The sequence below is a fragment of the Patagioenas fasciata genome, chromosome 4 (assembly GCF_037038585.1).
Source record: "Patagioenas fasciata isolate bPatFas1 chromosome 4, bPatFas1.hap1, whole genome shotgun sequence".
Classification (NCBI taxonomy): domain Eukaryota; kingdom Metazoa; phylum Chordata; class Aves; order Columbiformes; family Columbidae; genus Patagioenas; species Patagioenas fasciata.
The window spans coordinates 61,419,746-61,443,270 of record NC_092523.1 but is presented as its reverse complement, the minus strand read 5'-3'; the positions used below and the strand labels follow the sequence as shown (position 1 = coordinate 61,443,270).

Here is a 23,525-nt window from a genome sequence, read left to right as displayed (position 1 = left end):
TTTCAAAGGTGCTCCCACATGTTCTTCAGTCCTCACAGTATTTGTCCCACTGTACAAGTACCTGGTACAACTGCATTGAAACCTGGGTTCCCCCTCCCCCCGCTTCTATTCAGGACCTATCAGCCACATAACTGAATTTCTCCAACTTGATTTTGTAAAATAATCATCAAGGCAAGGACCGGACATCTAAATACACCTCTTTCCACCATCTGCCCAAAGATTCCCTGAAAACGTGTGTCATTGTGTAGATCACTATATCCCCCCCGCCACCCCTCATCAGATTGCAATCAGCTACAGTGAAAGTTCTAATATAGAGACCAAAAAAAGGAAAAAAATAAAACATTTTAAACCTCATGTTTGGTTCCCTAAAAACACCTTAGTCAATCCAGTACTATTCCCTATGTTTCAGGTATTTTTCCAGTACAGCATGTAAGATATGATTTCCTCAGTGACTACTATAGGAAATGAGTAGCAACAGCCTTAAGAAGATTAGTTGTATTCTTGGCCTGTTAGAGGAATAACTTGTCATATCGGGACTGATGTGATATATCTATGCTAAGACAGAAAAAGCAACAGATAAATTGACACAAAACACAGCCTGTCACAAATTACATAAAGCTACCTCTGAAGGTGATGACAAATTTTAAAGGAATCAACTCTCTCAGTCTTTGCACCTGCTGAATCAACAAAAAATATTCAATGAAATCCAAGTCAAAAAGTTCTCTTTTGTTCCATGTTCCTCTCTTGTTACATCACAAACTACTAAACCTGCTTAAAATGAACTGTTATTTTTAAAGACTTTCCAGAAATCTAGACATTAGCCAGTAGACCAAAGCTGATTAAATTCCTCATGTGAAGCTTTCATTATAGCTCCTCTGTGAAGTCTTCAGAGGTGATGCATCTGCACCGTCAGGTTCCTGCCACGCTGGTTGCTCCAGCGCAAGCTGCATGTGTCAAACGAGGCTCCTACACCACCAGAAGGTGCTGGGGAGGCCATGGCGAATCAGGTTTGACTCACTATTGAACTAACTCGTTACATATCTGGAACTGCAAGACAGGAACTTCAACAACAAGCAACATAAGCGCATCAAAAGTTCACAGGGAATTTAACAATTTCCATGAAGACCGGTGAAGCATCCATGCCTCCTTTTTCTCCTTGTTTTCTTCAACAAATTCCCTTTCAGACAGCATGCTGATTTACATATCCTGTTATTACTGAAAATACTGGTTTCAAATATTATTTCTGGAGCCATAGTTAATTTCTCATATACATTTACAGTACAGAAAATTTTCATTAAGAATCAAATTTCAGAGTCAAGTTACAACCAGAGTTCAATTCAAACTCTATAAAAATATTAACAGCTCTGGGAGAAGGAAACACAGCTTGTACTGATGTACCAACATCTTTTTCCATCATAAAAGCTATTGTAATTAATGTGTTTGTTTAAGGTTGGCAAGAGAATTCAGTTAAAGAAAATGTCATTGTTCAGCGTGGAAATATTTTCCTTCAATATATCCTTGCTCATCATGAGGATTTACTCTCTAAACAGAAGTTCAGTTGTTCCCTGTGTTCTGACCATGTTCTTGATTCAAGTACCTATCTATACCTGCCTGTGAAAAGCCTTCCAGTACCTTCAGCAAGATATGACTTCAGCTCTTACCTCCAAGCAATGTGGTGTTGTCATCTCTTAGTCAAACAGTTTATAACTCCAGAGCTGAGCACATATAAATAAGCAAAGGCTAAGGGAGCTGGGTCTCTTTAGCTTGGAGGAAACTGAGGGGTGACCTCATGAATGTTTACAGATATATAAAGGGTGAGTGTCACGAGGATGGAGCCAGGCTCTTCTTGGTGACAACCAATGATAGGACAAGTGGTAATGGGTTCAAACTGGAAGACAGGAAGTTCCACTTAAATTTGAGAAGAAACTTCTTCTCAGTGAGGGTGACAGAGCACTGGAACAGGCTGCCCAGGGAGGTTGTGGAGTCTCCTACTCTGGAGACATTCAAAACCCGCCTGGATGCCTTCCTGCGTAACCTCATCTGCGTGTTCCTGCTCCGGCAGGGGGATTGGACTGGATGATCTTTCGAGGTCCCTTCCAATCCCTAACATTATGTGATTCTGTGAACTTATTTTTAAGCATCCCCTCTCTCCCACCCCTCAGTTGAAACTACATTCACAAATTACAAGAAGGTCTGTCTCCCTGGCACAGCGCTTCCATGAACATGGACCTTCTGCTGCAGGTCTGACGGACAGCATACCAATGATAATGTCTGTCTGCAAAATACTTCTGAGAGTTTTCCTAAAAACAGTAAGCATTGCACAGAAATCTAACTTATTGATATGTGTACAGATGTGGCTAGGTCTCTGACAGAAATTGTAATGGACCTACCTGGTTTCCACAGCATTAGCACACCAACCCATACTACAGACAGGCTTGTCCAAGCTCTAAAGCTGTCTGAACAGATCAAGCATGAAGAGAAGAGCACTGTGGCCTTTTCTTCACATACCCCCCCACACTCAATTTCTGTGTAGCACAAAGACTCCGAGCCTGAGTTAGAGCTTGACTGTTAGAAGCAAGGTGGGCAGGAGCTGAAGGGCCTTGCAGGTCATGGATTCAGCATCCTCTAGTTTACTCCAAAGGCATTTCATTCTCTTCCAGCATATGTGTTACATATAGGGGTTTACGAAAAAGTCAGTACGGAAAGCTTGCTCTCAAGAGGCAGAGACTGCACACTTCACAAAATTTTGCAATGGCACTGCACACAAGACACGATGTCATAAGAACAACCACCATTAGAGATAACTAACATTCAGGTATATTTTCAACATTCAAATAATTACCTGCAGCCACAACGCTTTTACTTTAAAAATAGGAGGGTTATGCATGTGAATTTCTTCAGACTAACAGGGCAGTCACTGCCCTTTCCTGCACAAATGTTTTTGAGTCAATAAATTGCTGCAAGTTAATATTCATTACCAAAATATTCTGAATACTTCCATAGGACCCCAAAAGAAACAAGTGGGAGCACTCATTAAGTGCTGCAAACAACTCCGTGTTTGAACTAACACCACCAGAGAAACACAGCAGTCACATGTCACCTCCATTTCCAGATACAGACATTAGAAGAGAGGATTGATTAAGAGAACTGGAAAAACTCCAACTTGCAATCTGAAGCTAACAAAACGTACCAATAAAAGCCCTACTACTTTAGTTTTCTTCTCTAAAAATGGAAAGGCTAAGGAGAGAGTTAATATAATTAGTGGCTACAAGGACCATATATAGATTTAGAGACAGATTAAAAAAAAAGAATTAATTAAAAAAAAAGGAAATAGTTCATACAGTAGTCTGTATTTCAGCTTTTTTTTCTGTAAACATCCTGAAGAATCTACACCTTTAAAAGTAACACCTTTTCTAAAACACTGCTTGACTGTAAATACATGTATACAAGTTCCTCCTGTATGCACAACTGTTCTATTAACATGTAGATGACCTTCAATGCTACTCAGAATTTCAGTACCGACAGTTTCAATTTTCCTTGAGATGTTGTCACTATCGACTCTAAAAACAACATACAAAAAGAGTCTGAACACTAAACAGCACACACTGCTCATTTAGACCAGGGAGACAAACTCCAAAATTTTCACCCAGCTTATAAAATAAACCATTTAAATGCAGTCTTCTTAAGTGAACTGAAAACTGGGAGAAGGAGGAAGAGATCAAAAAGGAACAACTTAATCCCTTTCCCAAAAAATGTGTTTAAATACTTCATGTAAATACATGCACCTTTCAGAATTTCAGCCTCCTCTCTTGCAAATGCTGTTATTGCCCAGATACAAACTCATATTCCAGGCTGCAAGCAAGACCCCACCCTCAGATTCCCTGTCAGCCCAAGCTCCAGAAACTGTGTGCCATGTGGAAATTTTGACTCACCCAGTCAGCTAGACCTGGCAGGTTTAAAGTAACATCAGGCCAGGGATCTTACTAGAAACAGTCCCTTTTTTCGTAAAAGCACCTCCCAACTTCACCAAACAAAAAACAAACCACTGCAAGAGAAATCAAACATAGAAGGTGAACATTCCTGGGACTTTTCTGTCAAACACATAAAGAAGGCTGTTTTGTCTAATATCACCTTTTAAAGCAGGTTTCATTTCATGGAATAAAATAAACTAACTTTAGAAATTTGGGCCAAAAACCGTATGTCCCGCAAAAAACACTGTAGGTGAGGCAGTATTACAGGTGAGTGGTCTTACAGCATTAAGCACAGCTAATTTGGGAGAAAGTTTTCTCTAGAAACAGCTTGATCTAAGAGTTTCAGAAACACTAAGAAAACAGGATGGTCCATCTCAGACATACAAAACAGGCTACAGACCTAACAGAAAATCAAACTGTGAATCTGGAAAAGCAAACCAGCAGGAGGAGCAGGGAAACACGCCAAAACCAAGGCACATAATAGTTTGCTTTTGTAAACTAAATGATGTCTAGTCACCTTGTTACTGTCTCTCTAACTTTTTCAATAGATAGCTCATGGGTTTGAGAGGACAACATTTAGGGTAGATGCTAAAAATGGTAGTATCCCATTCATGTGGAGTTCAATGGAGTCAATGGGCTCTTTGTTTTCTTTGTACTGAACATACTGCTGTTATGTTTCATATGTCTAAAAACAGACATGAATACTATAAGCCCTCTGGTTCTTCCTAGAAGAGCCTGTTCTTGGGGCCAGTGAGCTCCTACCTGAGGAACACTGTAAGAAATGAGCAGAAGAAAGGTATCCACCACTGTCCTACTTGAAAAGACCCCCATACTAGTGCTAACTCTAAATCAGCAGAGATTTATCCATCAGGGGAGGACTGCCAACCAGGTCAGGGTTGCCTTGATGGACAATGAGACTCTGGACACAAGTCTCGCACAGTCTTGTACATAAACAGAAGAAGTCTTTCAGAATGCCTCACAACAGAACAGGGTATATGTACTTATACATTAATTTATATTGCAAGGACAGTCTTTCTTCTGTCATACGCAATCCTGAAAGCCATTTGGGTACAGTTAAATATTCAGAAGCCTCCTTGTCACAGGGGTGATGTTATTTCAGAACAGGGTAGCAATAATTGGGCAGTAACTGTCTAGAGCTTCCACATTCAGAGATAATTTCTTGAGCGAGAGCCTTGCAATTACTTCTTTTTGAAAAGCTGCCAAGTTATTCCCCAGGAACTGAGGCAATGAGAATCTATAGCTATAACAAATCAAGGACCTCCATGCTCCATTTCACTAAGGCAGCTGTGTGTCAAAATCCAAGCCTTCCGAGCATCTCGAAGACATACTGACTGCTGCCTTCTACAGAAAATAAATCACATTTATCCCACACGACACAGATTTTCTGTCAGGAAGCAGACAATCACGTCTGAAGTAATCTCAGCAGAGAAATGGGCCTCCCCCAACCCAAACTTCTGAATCTGCAGTTTAAAACAAAATGGATCCATACAACTGCGCAGGGTGCAGATGCTGTTGCAATCAAATGAATAAGCTTTTATATCTCAGTGCACCCAGAAAAAAAGTTCAGTACTGTTGACAGCTTCTAGTACTCCCAGTAAAACCTCTGAAGGGTAAAGTAAGGAACATAAAACAGAGGAGCTGAGGTCCAATGCTGTTTCTGGTCCTCTTCCCAGATTTTGGTGCAAGTATTACACACAAACTTGCTCAACGGTAACACCTGCATAATTTCGTGTTAATAGATCCAGAAGAGATAAGGCAGCAGCCTCTGCTCCCACTTCCACTCCACAGAGATCCAGGGGTTATCTTTGTATCACCTAATAACAATTCAGTGACAAATGCCCATACTCTTATTTTGCAACCAAAAAACTGAGCAATGCATAAAACCACATAATAGTGAGACACACAAAGTAGGACTTCAGCCTTCACCAGAAATGATTGTACATAGCAAGTCAGCTCAATGTAATACACACATCCTCAAAGACCTGTTGTCTTAACTCACAAGAAAACATCCACTAGAATTGGTACAAACATACTACTCTTTGGTGTGTTTGACATCATGCCTGCTTATCTTGTAGACAAAACGCATTTCTCTAATTTGCCCTCAGTGAAAGTCCTCTAAATTTCACGTGAAGGTGGCACAAGTGTAAGTCAAAACTGATAGAACAGTCTTTGCTAATTGATATCTGTGATTATGCTCTAAACTAAGTTACCTTGATAGCTCTATGAACTACTAGAACAGTTATAAATACTGTGCCTTATAGAAATGTGCTGAAACCTGCAAAGGAAGCTGGGGAAGAAAAACAAAACTAGCGGAAGGAACTATAACACTATGGTCACACACCCTCTAAAATTCAAATAAAATACAAAGCCATAGTGTTCCCTACTCTGAATGGAAGGGGAAAAAAAAATATGTATGTATATACAGCAAGACTGTATATATGACAAAGAATTTCAGGATAGGAAGACTGTAAGAATAAACATCAACAGCTGTGTGATACTATAAAAATCTTCAGCTATGTTTGCTTTAAAAATACCAGGACTGTGATGAAAAGAACTCCGGGAGAGAAAAAAAAATCTACCAAATTCTCAACATATCAGAATGCTGGGGGAAGGGGGGGGATGGGGGTGGGGGTGTGCTGGGGGAAATATACATATATATAATAATACCTCATGTCACTGTGCCAGTGTTTTCATGGTAATGATCCATGATCTCATCAAAAAGTATTAACAACAAATCCAGGGTGAAGGAAGTGAGTTCACTTCTAAGTGAAAGGAAACCTGTCCCATAAACCAGAGAGTGCCGGAACACTACAAAGAAGCTGATGTTCTCGTCAAGATGGTAACTGCTTTGTACACTGAAATGTTGAGTTCAGTTGTTGATGTTCATGATGTTCATTCACATATATGAGCTGTTGAGATTTTTCAAGAGCTTCTCCCACCTTCTCTCATAGTGTCTGTCTTACCCAAATTGAGAACCCAAAGCATGAAATTTTGACCATGCCACAGACTAAATTTGTCCTTCCTTTTCCTGGCTCTGCAGCCATCACTATGCAAGCTGCACACACTTTCTAAAAAACTGCATGTCAGAAAGCAGGGTTTTTTTCTTCCCTTTTCAATCACACAAACTGTGGTGAACAGGGCAAAACAAAGAACAGATCAAACCAAAATCCTCATTTCTGGCATGAAAAAAGCAAAGCATGGAGAATTCCAGCAATATGGGAATTTTTTTCTGTAATATAATGAATAATGACTACATAAGGAGGCTATGATTACTGTAAAGTTCAATGATACATGCATTTCTAATGGCATTGGAATTCCTAAATGATTACACACACCCTTCATGTTTATTACTCAAATCTTTCAAACACAGCATAATACAAAACATTTAACTAGTTTACTTGGAGCAATTTACTCTACTCTGCTAACAAAAACTTCAAGAAGATGAAGTCTCATGTTAATGTCCAATGCATACGATTCTTACTTGATTTTTAAATAGAATTATTTACTCAGCTTTCCTTCATAGGTACAAAATTTCAAATGCAAACATTTAATGGTTCCAGCATATCCATACGTGTAATGAACTCTTTTGTGAGACACGGTAGATGGAGAAAAATCTGTTTCAATAGCTTGAATTTGTTCTGGTTTCAGTTCCCCAGAATACATGCCCCTTAAAACTTTTAAAGCAAAATCTGTTTCCAAACTGTTTTTAACTACCTGCTTTCAAAACACAAGAGCAGACTTACCACTCTTTCATTTACATTTCTTTTCATCCTTTCAATCCTTATTGCATCTAAATATACTAAATGTTACGCAGAAATATTTTTGCACTGTATCTGCTATTTGCCTTGCTATGAAGGGAGATGGTTAGGAACATGAGAACAGATATATTTGATTTTCAAGATGCTAAAAAGTTAAGATAACAAATATTATAAAAATATAAATCATTTCAGGAAGGCACTGATTTATTTCCATTAGTAGTGAACCAGGCTTTGAGAGAAATGGAAATTCCTTAGTGCAGATTAAGAGGCAAAAGCTATACTATAAACACTGATTATTTTTTTTTCCTTCCTCCCCTCAATACTTAACACAGTTTCTACAGTTAATTCATTTCTATTAATGTACAATCCTGGCTAGAAGTAAAGGAGAAGGCATGAACATTTTTTTCCTGCAGTGTAACGACAATTACTTGTAATAGAAAGAGTATTCTACAGTTGTATTTTAGAAAAGCATAAAAAACATGAAAAAATAAACAGGAGCTCACAGCTGTGATTTTTTTAAGAAGTTCAATGTATCCACTTAAAGTTAGAAGCGCTTCTATGTTAACAAGAGAGACATCCATTTTACAGGTAAAGAAGGTACTAAAAATGAGTACAGCAGGAAAAAATGGGCCTTTCCATACCAGAAAAAAACATCATCTTAATTTTTCTTCTTTTTTTCACCCACAGGAAGTGCCGCTCATTTATAAACAACACATCATCTATAGGTAAACACGCCAACTGTTGTATGTATCATGGTTATAAGTAGCTGCAGATAATGGCAAACATATCACTATTTTCTTGCATGTCAGTTCCCCCTTCGTACATTTTAGAGTTTGTACTGTTGTGATGGGATTAACCTGACAAAAAAGGGAAATCACCAAGAACAGACAAATCCTGCCCTTTGAGTCAAACATTCCCCCTTTGCTGCATTTAGTACAAGGAAATCCTTCATGCTTGCACAGTGCTTGGGCTGCCCGCGGGGGCTGTAGTACCTGGGCTGCTGGGAGAGCCAGTCACCATTTCGGGGAGCACCAGTCAACCCTCTCAGGGCTTTGCCCAGGGGATGCCCAGGTCCAAGGCACTGGGAAGGAAAGCAGATCAACCATCGGAAGGGACAAAAGCACATTCCTTAATTTGAGCTCATTATTTTGGCAGTTAGGTGGCTCCACACTGACTACAGAAACATTGTGCCAATCTTTTCTTTCTCTTATTCACTGTGGTGTGCACATTTCAGAGGAAAACATCCTGGCTTTCTATACTAGGCATTTACCCCTTGAAACCAAAAAGTCATCATCAGAAATGACACGGCAATGCAAGAACAGCCTTGGATTTGTTAAACTATTCTGATGTGTGCTGTGTGCTGGTCTAGCGAGGGATGGAGCAACGAAGTGTATCTATGAATATACGTATCCAAAGTACTCGTGGCAGGACAACACATTTCCAAGTTTCTGGACAGTGCTACAGAGGTTAGAACCATCACACCTATGTGTTGCTGAAATCCTTAGCTGGTTAAAATAAAATCTGCAAGAAAAATATTATCATTTATTATTTGCGCCCCTTATTTCTAAACAATTTCCACAGCATCCCTTTACATTTTTACCGAATACAACTAGTCTCATAGCTATGTAGCTTTACAACAGTTTTTTAAATAGTCAGCTCTTGGAGCAAACCTTTGCCTGATGTGAAGCTTCAGTAGCATTTCATTAATAGAGTAGGTAGAAAAGGAAAACGGAAATTAACAACAGTAGATTACAACTTTCCTTGAAGATACAGCAATGGGAGAAGTTTGCCTCAATTAAGAAAAAAATAATATAAGAATAGGAGAAACAATCAGAAGAAAAGAGAGATGCTTTCAAAGAGAAAGATTTTTGCAAAGCTAAATCCTCCCATTGAATTTTCAAGGGCTTGGGAGCAAAGAGCAGTAGGGTTACAAATGGACTTCCAGTTAAACACACCTGTAAATTCCCTGGTCTTGACACTCATCCTCAATTCTCCTATGGATTCACTAAGATATATAAAACCTTCTTATACCCTCAACCACTTCAAAGAAAGATTTTATTTCAATCTAAACCTAAATGAAAGTCAGCAGTTAGGATTTTCCTTTACATATCCAGACTTTTAAAATACACTGAGAAAGACTGACAATAACACCTTAGGTGCGTTCCACATGCCCATGCACAGGAGAATAAAAAACATTTCCTCCCACTCCAATATCTTTAATAATGGCATTTAGTAAAAATACATAGTTTGACGCAAAAGGCAAAACTTAATCTATCATCAAGTATATATTAGGGAAAAAAATACATTATTTGTAAAAGAAATGTGACTATCTAAAGCTTTACTGTAAGTATTTCTGCATGTAGGACCACGGTACTACATAGTACTGCTCTATTAAGAAGAATGTGATAATAAGAGTTTCTAATTTAAGGCACTATTTCTCTACAAATCCTGCAGACATGACAGTGAACAGAACTGAGAAAATTAAGAAAAGCAAGGAAAAGCAAGTGCTTTTTCTTTAAAGTAAGTAGAGCACTTTCCCACTGCTTCCAGTTTTAAAGAAAAAGAAAAAAGGTCCAGTAGTTCTAGTGTTCACAAGAGTGGAAGAGCAACTTGGTACAGCCATAGTGTTGGCAGCTGTGAGCAAGCTTCCACGTTTACCTCTGCTAAAGCATTTGACATGCTGCTCTGCAGTTTCCCTAACCTTCAAGTCACTGACCTCTTCCAGCAGAGATGGCAAACACCCCACCAAACTGTGTGGTGGTCTTGTGATACAGATCCATGCCCCACGAGGGTATGTGGAATGCTGTCACTTCAGATTTAGCTTCACAGCTGAACTCAAAATGCCTCTTTTGTGACAGACAGTCTTCATTTCCCGCTCACTCTGGTGTGGTTTGATTTTAACAAGGATACATGCAATATCAAGAAACACACAAAGAAAAACCTTGTGCAACATTTCATTCATAGTGAGCAAGTTTAACAGAAGATTCAAACCTCAACAGTTAAAAGACAAGTAGTTTGAAGCCTAATCTAAAATTGTTACTTTATAATGTATGGTCCCATATCTAAAACCCTACTTGTAACCCTACTACTCTTGGAATTATCAAATGAATTTAATTTTACTCTCAGTGATTAAGAGAAAATTTGAGAAATCACAAATGCAAGACCAGGCTGTAGAATGTGTAATATTTCAATTGCCTTATTTATGCCCTGTTTCTCCTTGCTCTCAGGAGACAGCATCTGTGTGGTTGTTCGTATGTTCAATATCACATGTGAATTCCAGTATTTATATCCAAAGGAGATTATATATACCTGCTGGTATTGAAGACAAACAACAAAAGCATCCCTTAAGTCTCTAACCCTAGTTGGTATATGAAGTTTTTGCTTTTGAAGCTTCTCCTCAAGCTACCTGGTTTCCATCTCTGCCTAAAGGGAAAAGGAACCGCCAAAAGGCTGCTGCAGAGACCAGATACAGAAAGTTGTTTGTGTCTTCTGCTTCCAGTGCTTCTCCACATGTGGATCAAATAGAGCTGGCCTGACTCGCTGAATGTCACACCAGAACATTACAGTACTGTTTACCTCAAGATCTTATTGCATTAAAACAATCACAGTCCCATCATACACAAAGCAAACATTTCCAAACCCACTTTACAGATAGTAAAGTCAATGTAGTAAGAATTTAAGCTATAGGTGTAACTGCATTAAACGAACACAAATCAGATGTAGATGTGGCAACAGAAGAACCGATCTTAGAAAACAAGCAAATAAAAGCCTCACTGTAGCTAAATGTTACAGTACTTACCCAAAAATATATCCACATTGCTCTCCACAATGAAGTTCAGAACACTTACCGCAGGACACAAGTCTGTATATTTTAAACAGAGAACAGAATGACTGCTGCCACCCAAATGCCGCTAGGCATTTCTTCCTCTTAATGTAACACAAATGGATTTATTTTTTATTTTCTGCAGGTCTGCCATGTGAGAGTTGTATATGCATGCTTACGGGAAAGGTAAATACCCTTGTACAAAAGTGGTACCGAGACAATATTTTAACAGCATATGAACCTCTAATTCTGATTTTCTTGGACAATTACTTGAAGAACAGGTACAGCCCAGCATTAAGACAAAACCCAACTAGCAAAAAAATCTTGAAGACAGTGCAACTCCAGCCAGTGAAACATAAATCTGCCCATAGCAATATTGGAGGAAAATCTTTGCGATGTAGAAACGGATGTCACTGTATGTTTTTCAGAATGCATTAACCACTGCTTTTTATGCATGCCTGACAACCCTTTCCATGAAGAATTTTTTCCTAATATCCAATCTAAACCTCCCTTGGCACAACTTGAGGCCATTTCCTATTCTATCACTTGATACTCAGGAGAAGAGACCAACACCCTCCATGCTACAACATCCTTGCTTCATAAACACACACTAACTTCTTTATTCCAACTATATCCAAGTAGGAGTAGCACTACTAAAAGTTTCTATTTACATGAAAACCAATCACACTAACTTAGGAAGGCTAGACAAAACAAAACAAAAAAACCAAACACACACACACACAAAAAAACCAAACAAACAACAACAAAAAAAAAAAAAAAAACACCACACCACACAACACAACAAACCAACAAAACCAGTTTCAGTTTCATTGTATTAAAAAGCCTCAATTACAGAAAGCCTGACACAGCCAAGATATAATTATGCTTAACATCAGACAGACATGCATAAAAAGTGAAAAGTGCAGTTAGAACATCCAGTGTGTCAAGCACAGTGAATGTGATAGCAGCTACACAGCACCTCAATATAATTAAACTGCACTTCTTACATAACTTCACTCTTGCCTGTCATTTAACTTAAATTAACTATCTGCTTTCTAGTCCAGGAATGCAAGAATTGCAGGGTTATTTCTAAATATCTTTAAAAAGTGCAGCACAAGTTGCAAGTCAGCAGTGCAAAAAAAAAAAAATACCACAGTTGTGTCTCACTGGGGAGCATCCCCTTTCACTTCAGCATTATCAGCTATAAGCACAAACTGAGCAGTAGCTATTTATTTTTGTATTATAGTAAAAAACAATGGATTTGAAAATGAGATCCAATTCTCTTGTATAGACAAAGACAGATTTAGGGAGGAAAAAATGCACTTTACCCTATGATGTACCCACTGTCTTCTCCCCATGTTCTCTACAGTCTTCTATTGGTGGCAGTAAAATCCTGCTGAGTTTTATTAATGCACAGAATTTACTTCCTTTAGTCTCATTTTAAATGCAAGGTAAATAAGTATGCATTTGAATTGCAGTGTGGTAAGGGATATTAGCTACTTGGAACTGGTTAACTGAAGTAATTTGTAATATAGCCCTGGTGCTGTGGGAATTACTGTAGCTTTTGGTAAAATTCTGTAAAATATTTTGCAGTCAGATCCAAGGTTTATTCTGCCATCAGTGTGCACTTGTACAAGCTGGTGAGTGATCTGGAAGCACGGTTGAGAACAGCAAAGCACACCTTGGCTTCCCCCTCCAGCCCTGAGCGGATTCCTTGTCTGTTTGCAGGAACAGTGCAGCTATGTGTTGCAGGTGTAACCTGTGGCAGCAGTTTTTGAAGATCAAGAAAGCCAGTTTTATTGTAGCCTTGATAATCAGAACTGTGAAGCCACAGGACTTAGAATAGGCTTAGTGCCAAAGGGACACATCACACTTCTTGAGTCAAGAGGCAAGCACTGATATCTGTGTGGCTGCAGCTACACTGTTAATGGCATCAAGTCACACCTCATTTAAACCTGACTTTTTTGAATCTATATACACCTCCAGAACCAAAATAGTCACCTGAATTAATAGAATAATGTATGCCTTCCAACTATAGTAAAGGAAGTCATGACATCAGTTTTATCATCACTGATATTCCTGGATGTAAACAGAAGTCCAAATATTGCCACAAATGAAGTCATGACCTTGTGTGGTTCAGGGTAATTCACACATGCTACAGTCTACCTTGATTTAAATCTTAAAGCTTAGTTCATTTTTTCTTACCTACATGCAGTTCTAAAAAGGCTGAAATTTTCACAAGTCTAAATAGATGTAAACCAAAGATGGGACTAACATTTTCCCCTACAAAAAGGTACTATAAACTATAGATCTGGAATGTTTTACATAGGAACTACACAGCTGCTATTTACATAGTGTCTCTCTCTCTCATGACTGACAAGCTACATTAATAGGATTATCTGGGAGAGACTCTAGTCCTGTACTACAATTGTAAAAAACACTTAAACGAAGTTCTTCAAAGTTTGCAAAAACCTATCAAATTACATTAATCCTCCAGGTTAAATCTTTCACATTTATCTTGCCCTGTATAAGAGGCAGTATAAGTCTGCAACTAGAAGAGTAGGAGTACAGAGCTTTATGAAACACGTCCACTTTTTTCGCTTACAGGTAGGATATTATTTTCCATCATCTATCAGTCACAATAGAAACTGGAATGAAAGGGACAAAGTAAAACTCCTTTCACTCAATAACTGTAGCTGTGTACAGGTGACAACTCTATTGAATAAACAGCAGATCCCATTTTAAGCCCCCATAGTCTACACCAAAACCCAAAATTAAAAATATGCGTACAAGTCTCTTCTCCAGGTATTCTTCAACAAAAGAACACCTGAAAAGTCTATAAATCAAAAGAAGTCCAGGTTATTTGTCTAAAATATTCCACACATTCCCATTAAAGAGCACAGTGAGGAGACAGTTCTAATCTGTTTGTTCACAAAGGTCCAAAACTTAAACAAATGTATCAACTATTTTCTACCTTAAAAAAAAAAAGTCCTCTGAACATACAACTTAACTTTTGTAAGCAGTTCAAAGACAGTCTCAAGTTGTAAATTATGCCTTTAATTTCCTTCTTATGGATAATGAACGCATATATAGTAATGACATGAGCTTGTATGGTCTTTAATCATATTGGGGGCCTATTACAGACACGTAAAGAGCAATTCAGTAATCAAATGAAGGTGTCAAGAGCCATTCTGGATGCCCAAGAGAAAACTATCAGCTGGACTCCAGATGCCACAGAAGAAAAACATACATCTTCCACAGGCCCTATGGTATCTCCTAGCTCTGTAAGGCTGTCTTAGATCACCTATGGCACTTAAAGAGACTTTTAAATCACTCAAATAGTCCCATTGACCTCCATATATCCTGTGGAGTGAGTGACTGTTTCTCAGCATAAGAGGATGACAGCATAACCAGAAATGCACCACACTAGAACCCAACATGATTCAACCTTAGCAGTGATACAATGATTTTGGACCCTTACAAATCAATAACAGCGGCCACAGGAGAGCTGCAGATACCACCATGCAAGATATTAAAATACAACGCGATTATCTCATACATCAGGTTACAGGCTTTATTATCATCCTGGTTTGGGCATATCAGTATTAACATAATATTTCCAGAAACATATTTCTGAAATACTGTTTATAGTGGTGTTATCTCAATCTATTTCATATGTTCTATGCTTTCAAAAAGCACTCAAGAGTTATCTTCTATTTGCCAAGAATACCTGAGCTGATTCATGTAACCAATTAAATAATAGCAAAGCGCCCATGTTAAATGCATGGTTTTCTTTCTCTAGTCTCTAATACGGTAACAAAAAATAAAGTACATTTTAGGTATAAGAAAAGAGCAAAACCAGTTCTACACAGCTATTTGCACAGTTTGCAGACTTGCTAAAGATAGCCAAAGAAAAACATGGCAAAAAACTTAAATCTCAGTAAGATTTATGCAAGAAACAAAACAAAGCACTTACTGTGTCTTGCGATTTATCTTTGACATCGTAGACTGTTAGTTTTATTTTAGTCTCCTCATAGATGGGGTATTCCGGTGGGAATGTCACACCAGTCAAAAACAGTGGATCTCTTGTACCCTGTGTAATGCGAGTAAACATTCGGTAAGGTAACAGCTGTGCAATGTGTAGTACAGGCCACTATGGATGTACAGAAACTGTGGGCTCTTTAAAAGAAGTCAGCTTTCTACAGCAGAGAGATGTGAACAGCTACGTATTATCTAGTCTGTAAAAAAAACCTGGACAACTTTAGAACTTTCTCAGGAAAGTTTTCATAAAGCTTTCTGGAAAGTTTTTTTAACTGGAAAATATATTAATTACTTCTGAAACAGAGCCTAGCAACATGACTTCAAACAGTTCAGCCAGCAGGTATCAGTATCTGGAACACAACCTGTAATAAACAATCCCTTTCTTTCTCCCATGATACTTTCTGAAAGTATTTCAGTTTCATATTAATTTAAATGGGAAAAAAAAAAAAAAGATAACTGGAACACACAAAAAAGTTCCAATAAAACATCTATAGAAATCCTATAGAAACTCCCTGTATTATGTTAAGGTTACTAATTTGTGGGGACAGGATTACAATGCCCTTCTGTAAGCAGAACTAGAGTAAAATAACATTCCTATGATCTGTAACATTATGATTATGTTTAAAAGCTGTCACAGAAGCAACTCTATTATAGCTTCAGATATATAAACAATTAAATGAATCATATAAAACGTTGCTTGTAATTTCCGAGTGTTTAATTACAGTTACCTTCCAAAGACTACCAGGCTAATATCCTTAAATTTTCTATTAACTAACATGAATAATTTTATACAATAAACGTTTTGGGGTTTTTTACTCAAATTAACTGTTCCATGCTTTCACCTTCCCTTCCCCAAAGCTTGACTATGAAGGAAGCTTTGACCCTAACACAATAAATTCATGCATTCATTCAGAGCTAGGACATCATCTTAGGAAATGCATCAACTGCTATAACAAAACAAAGAAAGGCAAAGCAAAGCCACCTTCTGCATAACATCATTCCATACAGTCAGTAACAAAACATCCTGACCAGATACAAGATATTTGAATTAAGCGGTTTCAGGATGGTTGATCGCTGAAACCGTAACAATTTAATTAGTAGCTGGTTGAAACTGTAAGATCACACAAAAATCTCATGAAACATTCTAAATGTATTCAACAGTCAAAACAAGCCTTTGGTAAAATAGCACGTGTGTTTACATTGAGACTTCCTTGTTCTTAATGAGTCTCTCCAGTAATTTAAGCAAGTTACACCTACATTGTCTGATCACAGTTAATTTTCTCTGTGAACAACCTTTAATCATTCTGACACTGATGCTCACAGGGCAAAGCAAAGACTAGTAGAGCAGCCTCAGACAATTTTTGCTGTAATATGTGATGGAAGTTACTAATTATTTTATATCAAGTCACAGACATTACATACACACACTTTCCCCTAGTTAAAGAAGTAAGCTACTATTTTTCAAATTACAAAAGCATCAACTTTCCAATCAAAAAAATAGCACAAGAAACACAGATAGGATAACAGACCATAAAATACACCTTTCTTCTTCTGTAATTTAAAAATACTTTGCAAAGTCACTGTACTCTTAACTTAGCTTCACTTTGCATTGCCTTATCCTCTCATGAGAGTAACTATTCCTTGTTTCATTCTAGACCTATGTCTGGAGAACTGGAGTAGTTTCTACACTTCTGCTGGTACAACAGAGCTTTCATGAAAGCCAAGTTCATTTCTAACTGTTTACCCTGGTTAAATGCCAAGAACTACAGAACACTCTTAGGTATGCTTTGCTAACTGCCAGGGTGTACCTAAGACTATGCACTAACTTGTTTTATTTCTCATTCACTTTCTACGGAAGAAACGAGCAATTCATTAATCAGCACGTTAATTGAATAAGAAAGACTCTCACCTCCACGATTTCAGTGCTTGAATACCTCGTCAAAATGTGCTCTGCTGGGTGTAGCACTGAGACTTGTATGAACGTATTCAGCTTCCGATCACGGGTCGCAGACACTAGATCCTTGCATGCTGGAGACAGTACAAAATAAAAATAAAATACTCAAAAGAAAACTCCGGGAAAACACTGTCACAGGCACAGGACAAAGCAGACCACGCTCCGGTTCCACACTAAACCTCTCGAGACAAGCTGGTTTAACAGAGGAAGTCCCTTGGAAGTAACATACAGAAATAGGAAGTCACATGCTGCAGAACTGAACTGAGATTTCGTTTCCACTAAAAATACTTCAGCTTCTGCAAAGCTCCCTGCCAGAGGCTCATTAGCTCCACTATACGAATGTGCATGCGCGTACGCACACACACACATTGCAACAGTGGGTAATTTTACATAAGCATTCATTTAATTTGCCACGAAATCTCTCTTAGCAGCCTAACTTGATCATCTCTTGTCTGACAATTTTCACAGTACATGTGAAACATGTTTTCACAGTACATTTTAAACACATTCTAAACCAGTTAAACGCTATCAGTGATTAGGTTATACAGTCTCATACTATGTTATGAACTTTTTAGTAGAATTAATCATGGAGTAAAAATCTACAAAACTAAAAGCAGACAGTAACATAACCAATTCTTTTGTCAGTGAATGGCATAAGAATGAGAAGAATAATTGTATTCTGGCTATATGACATCACTATTAAAACTCATTTTACCTGATAAATATAGGGAAATTCAGTTCTGGTTTAGTAATTTATTTTTATCCTGGGCTCACAGTCATGCAGGTGACTGAGCTGACTCTTTATATGAACACACTTCATGCCTTCTAACCAAAAAGATGAAAGCATAAAATCAATAAAAAGGATAAGAAAAGAAACAAAGGTATTGTTGGCTGCTCTGCAGAGGGGATGCAGACTAACGGGGCATATATTGCCTCAAAAGCAATACCCATCCACCTCACCTTCTTCAATAAAGAATAGGCAACAGTGAACACTGTGACAGGATCTATCCAATTTTTCTGCAAGTGTGACAAACCACACTGAGATCTCAGAAGCCTGAGGGAAGAAAAGCCTCTGGTTTCAGAGAGGCTAATTGTCAAAAAAGAGCTGAGGACATTTTCTAGGAGTCACTGTTAACTGGTGGCTTCCTCAGGTGCAGCTGAGAGTAACACTTTAAAAGGCGAGTCATATCATCCTCAGTGCAAGCAAACCTGTTCTGATGAGAAACCAAGGCAAAGAAAGCTCTGAGACACACAAAAGGCCAACTCAGCTCAGTTTATATTTTTTGTTGGTTTTGGTTGGTTGATTTGGTGGTGTGTTTTGTTTGGTGGTTTTTTTTTTTTTTGGTGGGGTTTTTTGGTTGGTTGGTTGCTCTTCTTTGTTTTGTTTGTGGTTTTGTTTTTGTTTGTGTGTTTGGAGGATTGTGGGGTTTTTGTTGGTGGTGGTTTGGTTGGTGTGGTGGTGGGTTGGTGGTGTTTTCTCCTTTTCTCCTTTGAGGAAATAAAAGGAAACTTGGCTGAAGCTTTTTTACCACTCTCCTGTAACAGTTAAAAGGGAACAAGAAAACAAATCTAACCTTTCCAGAAATTTTGAAGTTTTTTGCTTTAGCCCAAATTTCCAATGAAAACTTTTAGTAGACAGTCTCAAACTGACCCTACCATAATTTGATGGTAAAAGTTGGATAAGTGATGGAGTCTTCACGAAACAGCTGATGTAACAGCACCAGACTTGAATAGCAAGTTGCCAGCAATTCTTTGCTACTAAGGCTCACCCCATTATCAAAATTACTCTAAATATTAGCACTACTTGATATGACTTTATGAATTATACAATTAGATTTACTGAAAAGCGGGTACCAAAGCACAAAAGGTTGGGCAGACACCTGCCTATTGGAACTATATCCTCTCTAAAGCTGATCACAAATGCCGTACCAGATCACTGAAACTTCCAGATGCAGCCACATCCCCCGAAAAACCCTCATCTTACACCACCACCCAATCCTTAAACATTCTACTCAATAACAGGGGTTTTTTTAGCATATAGCACACTGAAGCACACCGCTTCAGAGAGATAGCAAGGGAGTTCATGGTCACTAGCAGAAACTGAAACACCAACAGAGATAGTCACATTTTTCACACCCACCAGAAAGGAAGGGTCAGCCAGCTCAAAATTCAATAGGCCTCCAAGGCTGACAATAGTACACCAGCAGAGAAAACCAGAAAGCGACAAACTTAAGAAAAACAACAATAAAATCCCCCCAATACACCACCACTGACTCTGGTAGGAACCCTACAGCTAACTCTTGTAAAAAGTACTAACACATGATAAACTGAGGTAAATTTCCCACCAATAACAGTCTGATTTACTTGTGGGATGTCTCAAATACATTAACCAGATGTGGCGAACTCTTCTAGCAGGCAAGAGCACAGGTTTTTATCCTATTGGTAAGTCTTTAACAACAGGAAGAAAATTTGTGTGAAGTGGTCACCACCTTGGTGATATCTGAGCATAGAAAACATTTAATTTCTGTGATCACTGGGCAATCCAGTCATTAGATCGTGTTCTTGTAAAAAGGCAGTCTAGTTACTTGATCATGAATTTCATTAGTTAGAGTTGACATGAAGATAATTTATCTGCATATCTCCGATGGGGAGGATCAGCACAAAGTATCAGAATACTCTGGGAGACCCCAGTGCAGAAGGACAAATGAAAAATGAAATTAAATGAAACCTGCATCTACTATGATGACAAAGTTATTTGTCTCTACATTGGGTTACTGCTGCTCACAACTGCCCTTTCAGTCAGAGAGGATGTCCAGTAAGGTTGTTGCTGGCAGAGAACTGAAGATTCAGTATGACACAGAATTTGTTAGTTTGAGGCACAGTGCATCACTTCCCTTAAAAACAGCCCAACTGAAATGTTCAACAAAACATAAGGACTACTTTTAAGCTGATGCCAAAGAACAGAAGTTTGTTATATCCTGTTCACAGCCTGGCAAGTCCCACAGCCCCATACTGTGCTATTGCCCTTTGAAATATTTTACTTAGCAGTACCTCTGAAAAATCCTAGGTCTTCTCAAAGAAATAGTCATCAGACTTTGGGCAAAGTGAATCATTACATAGCGACAAAGGTGAAATACCAGTTATATGTTATATATTTAAATATATCTGTTGGGTATTATTGACATATTATTCAAAAATACAAACATGAAAGGCATGCTAAGGCTGTTTTCTTAACTGCAAACATACACAGTGAAAGCAACAACAACATACTTTCCATCATCACATTATTTTTCAATACTTGACTATGCTTGAATTAATTCTGGAAAAACTCATCAACAAAACTCAGTGAACTGAAGTGACAGCTTGTACTTATATGCCAAAAGTATATGAATCTACTCATTGTGACTGTTGACTCAGAGTATAAAAGCCTGAGTAATCCATTCCCCTGGTGATCCCATCTCCACTAAGACTATCGGTGTATAATGAATGTTTAAGGAAGAACTGCATTAGGAATCATTTATGCTTTTACATCAACAAAGAAAAAATAAAGGATGGTAAGAAGAAAGAACTCTACAAAGCAAGCAAAGAAAAAGAAGGAAAGGCACAGCAAATTAAACACATAGAGCAAGACGAAAGGCTGGAAGAATTGTTCTGGAATATTTTTACAAATATATACTTAGTATTTTGCAAAAATCTGCTGTCTACATATAAAACCGCCTTACCATTTAAAATGCCTTAAAACAGATAACATTTAATTGATGTTATTCTTCAATTTTTATTTTCTAAAGGAAAAAAGGCAAACAGAATATTCATTGTTATCCCATTTCCATTACTATTGTTTTTCTGTTATTAAAACTATAATATTATTCTTACATGAATCATAGTAAACAAGTGTTCCTTCTCTATTAGTCATGTCTGTACACTGTCCTGTACCACTAAAATGCACACAAACCACGAGTACTGTACATGCAAACCACACAACTAGATGTTTGATTCCTGAGCCCTGCCACATTTGGTATTTCTCCGTTTTCTGTGCTGCACTGGCATGCTGGCTGTGCTCTTTATCCTTTGGTGTGCGTGTGCATATAAAGACACCAGAAGAGAAAGACTGGTTACTTTGCTCAAGACCAGGTTATGCTGTGAACACAACAGAATCTTGCTTCATGGTTTCAGGGAGAATTTTCTGAAAACATTACCTTGATGGAGGAACAGCACACAGAAATAACTAACCCCAAAATAGTCTGGAAATTCATTATCTACCTTCCCTGAAACTATAACAATTCTGACCAGGCATTCAGCACTACTCCCAGTCCTGAGTCCACTGGAGGCAAAATAAATTAATGCGGCAGAGAAGCAGGGAGATGCAGCATCTCCCAGAACTGAAAAATTCCAGCAGCTGGAACAAATGACACAGGCAGAGGGAATGAAAGACATCATCAACTCAGATTCACAGAGTTGCTTGGGAAAGATGCCAAAGTCTAGCCCAAAAACTGGGAAACTGAATTGAAATGGCAATGTTTATTTTTGTTAGTGAGGGAAATTACAGCACATTGGTGCATGTCTTCCCAGACTATGGATTCACACAATGTGTTTCCTAGCCTACGTGGCAATTTGTGACGTAGCTTTTTCTCTAACTAGTGACGGAAGTGGCTGGCAAGGGACAGTAATTAACCATCATACCCCTGTTGTCTCCAAGGCACACTACTCTGTATGCCCACAAAACAGAACAGAAAATTAGTTGTATCTGACAACAAGTGGCATGGGAGAAGTCTGTGCGTCTCACACACATATATATGTGAACATAATGTTCAAAACATTTTTCATTTCATTGGCATTGCAGCAGCATTTTTATCCCAAAGCAACTTACAAATAATAACGTACAGTCTGTCTTGATAAGATTAATTAGCTAGGGTGCAGCTATTCCTTACTGAGCAAAAGAACATATTAAATAAGAGAACATTACATTCAGACCTGTACTACATGCAGAACTCTAAACAGTACATTGTTTTCTTTCCTCTACCCCAGTGGGTCTTGAGGGCATAGAGAGGCATGGATAAGAAAGAGCACATCATTGCTGCTTCTGCCTCCGCTGAATTCCCAGTGCTACCCAAGTCCACTGAAAAGAACCTCTTAACAGTCAGGCACACATAAAGGCTTTGGAATAATCCCACTTCAGAACATACAGGAAAGTTTTGGCCATGGGTTTGTATTAGGAGCCTAAATGTAACTGTGAGAGTGGATGAGAACAGGAGAGTGACGTGCTTCCTGCATGGCAAAACATACCTGAAAGCAAATGAGACAAACATTTGCGGACTGGTATTAGCAGATAATGGTGTTAATGAGCACCCCTCCAGCTAGTGCTCTATAATAAGTATTATTAATTGGTTTATAAAAATACTATTAATTGGTTGTCCCATTCATTTATCAGTAGGAATGCTTCAGTTTGCTAGGGCTAAAGAACACATCTACCTAGGGACCAAAAGAACAGAAGCGTTACTCCTGTAACAATTTGCAATGTGGTCTCCCAACAAAATTCACTGTACAACAATAAATATCAAAGGTCACAGAAACTGTAATATCCACATTGCCACAAAATGAGTGCACAGCTACATAAACAGACATGTATCAGGAGGGAGACCCATGAACAGTAATAACTGAAACAGATCCTCAGGCTCAGGTAAGCTCTACAATGAAAAGAATCTGTATGGAATAGAAGACTAATTTAGAGCAATGTATACAAATAAGAAAAGATTCACTGATTTTTACTGAAGATTCCTCTGGCAATGACTTGTATTAAATAAAAACAAAAAACAACAACAAAATCCAACCAACCAACCAAAAAACAACAAACAAACAAAACAACAACAAAACCCAAAGAAACGAAAAAAAAAAAAAAAACACACACACCAACATATCTGTTCTCCGGAATATACAGCTGGTTGTTAGAGTTACCTAGT

At 38.2% G+C, this 23,525-nt stretch overlaps 1 protein-coding gene across 13 annotated transcripts in view; it reads right to left on the bottom strand.

The window, feature by feature from the left end:
* The window catches only part of INPP4B (inositol polyphosphate-4-phosphatase type II B), a 428,243-nt gene that overhangs the window by 264,955 nt on the left and 139,763 nt on the right, over window positions 1-23,525 (bottom strand). For 12 of the 13 annotated variants that reach the window (XR_011738872.1, XR_011738873.1, XM_065836253.2 and 9 more), the window contains 2 exons: window positions 17,524-17,642; window positions 15,550-15,666 (listed from right to left, as the gene is read on the bottom strand). The exons of the other annotated variant lie outside the window; for it this stretch is intronic. Coding sequence is in view for 10 of the 12 variants with exons in the window: in XM_065836253.2 (XP_065692325.2) it covers window positions 15,550-15,666; window positions 17,524-17,642 (236 nt within the window). In the remaining 2 variants the exon portion in view is untranslated. The remainder of the gene's footprint in view (window positions 1-15,549; window positions 15,667-17,523; window positions 17,643-23,525) is intronic. 13 annotated transcript variants of the gene reach the window in all.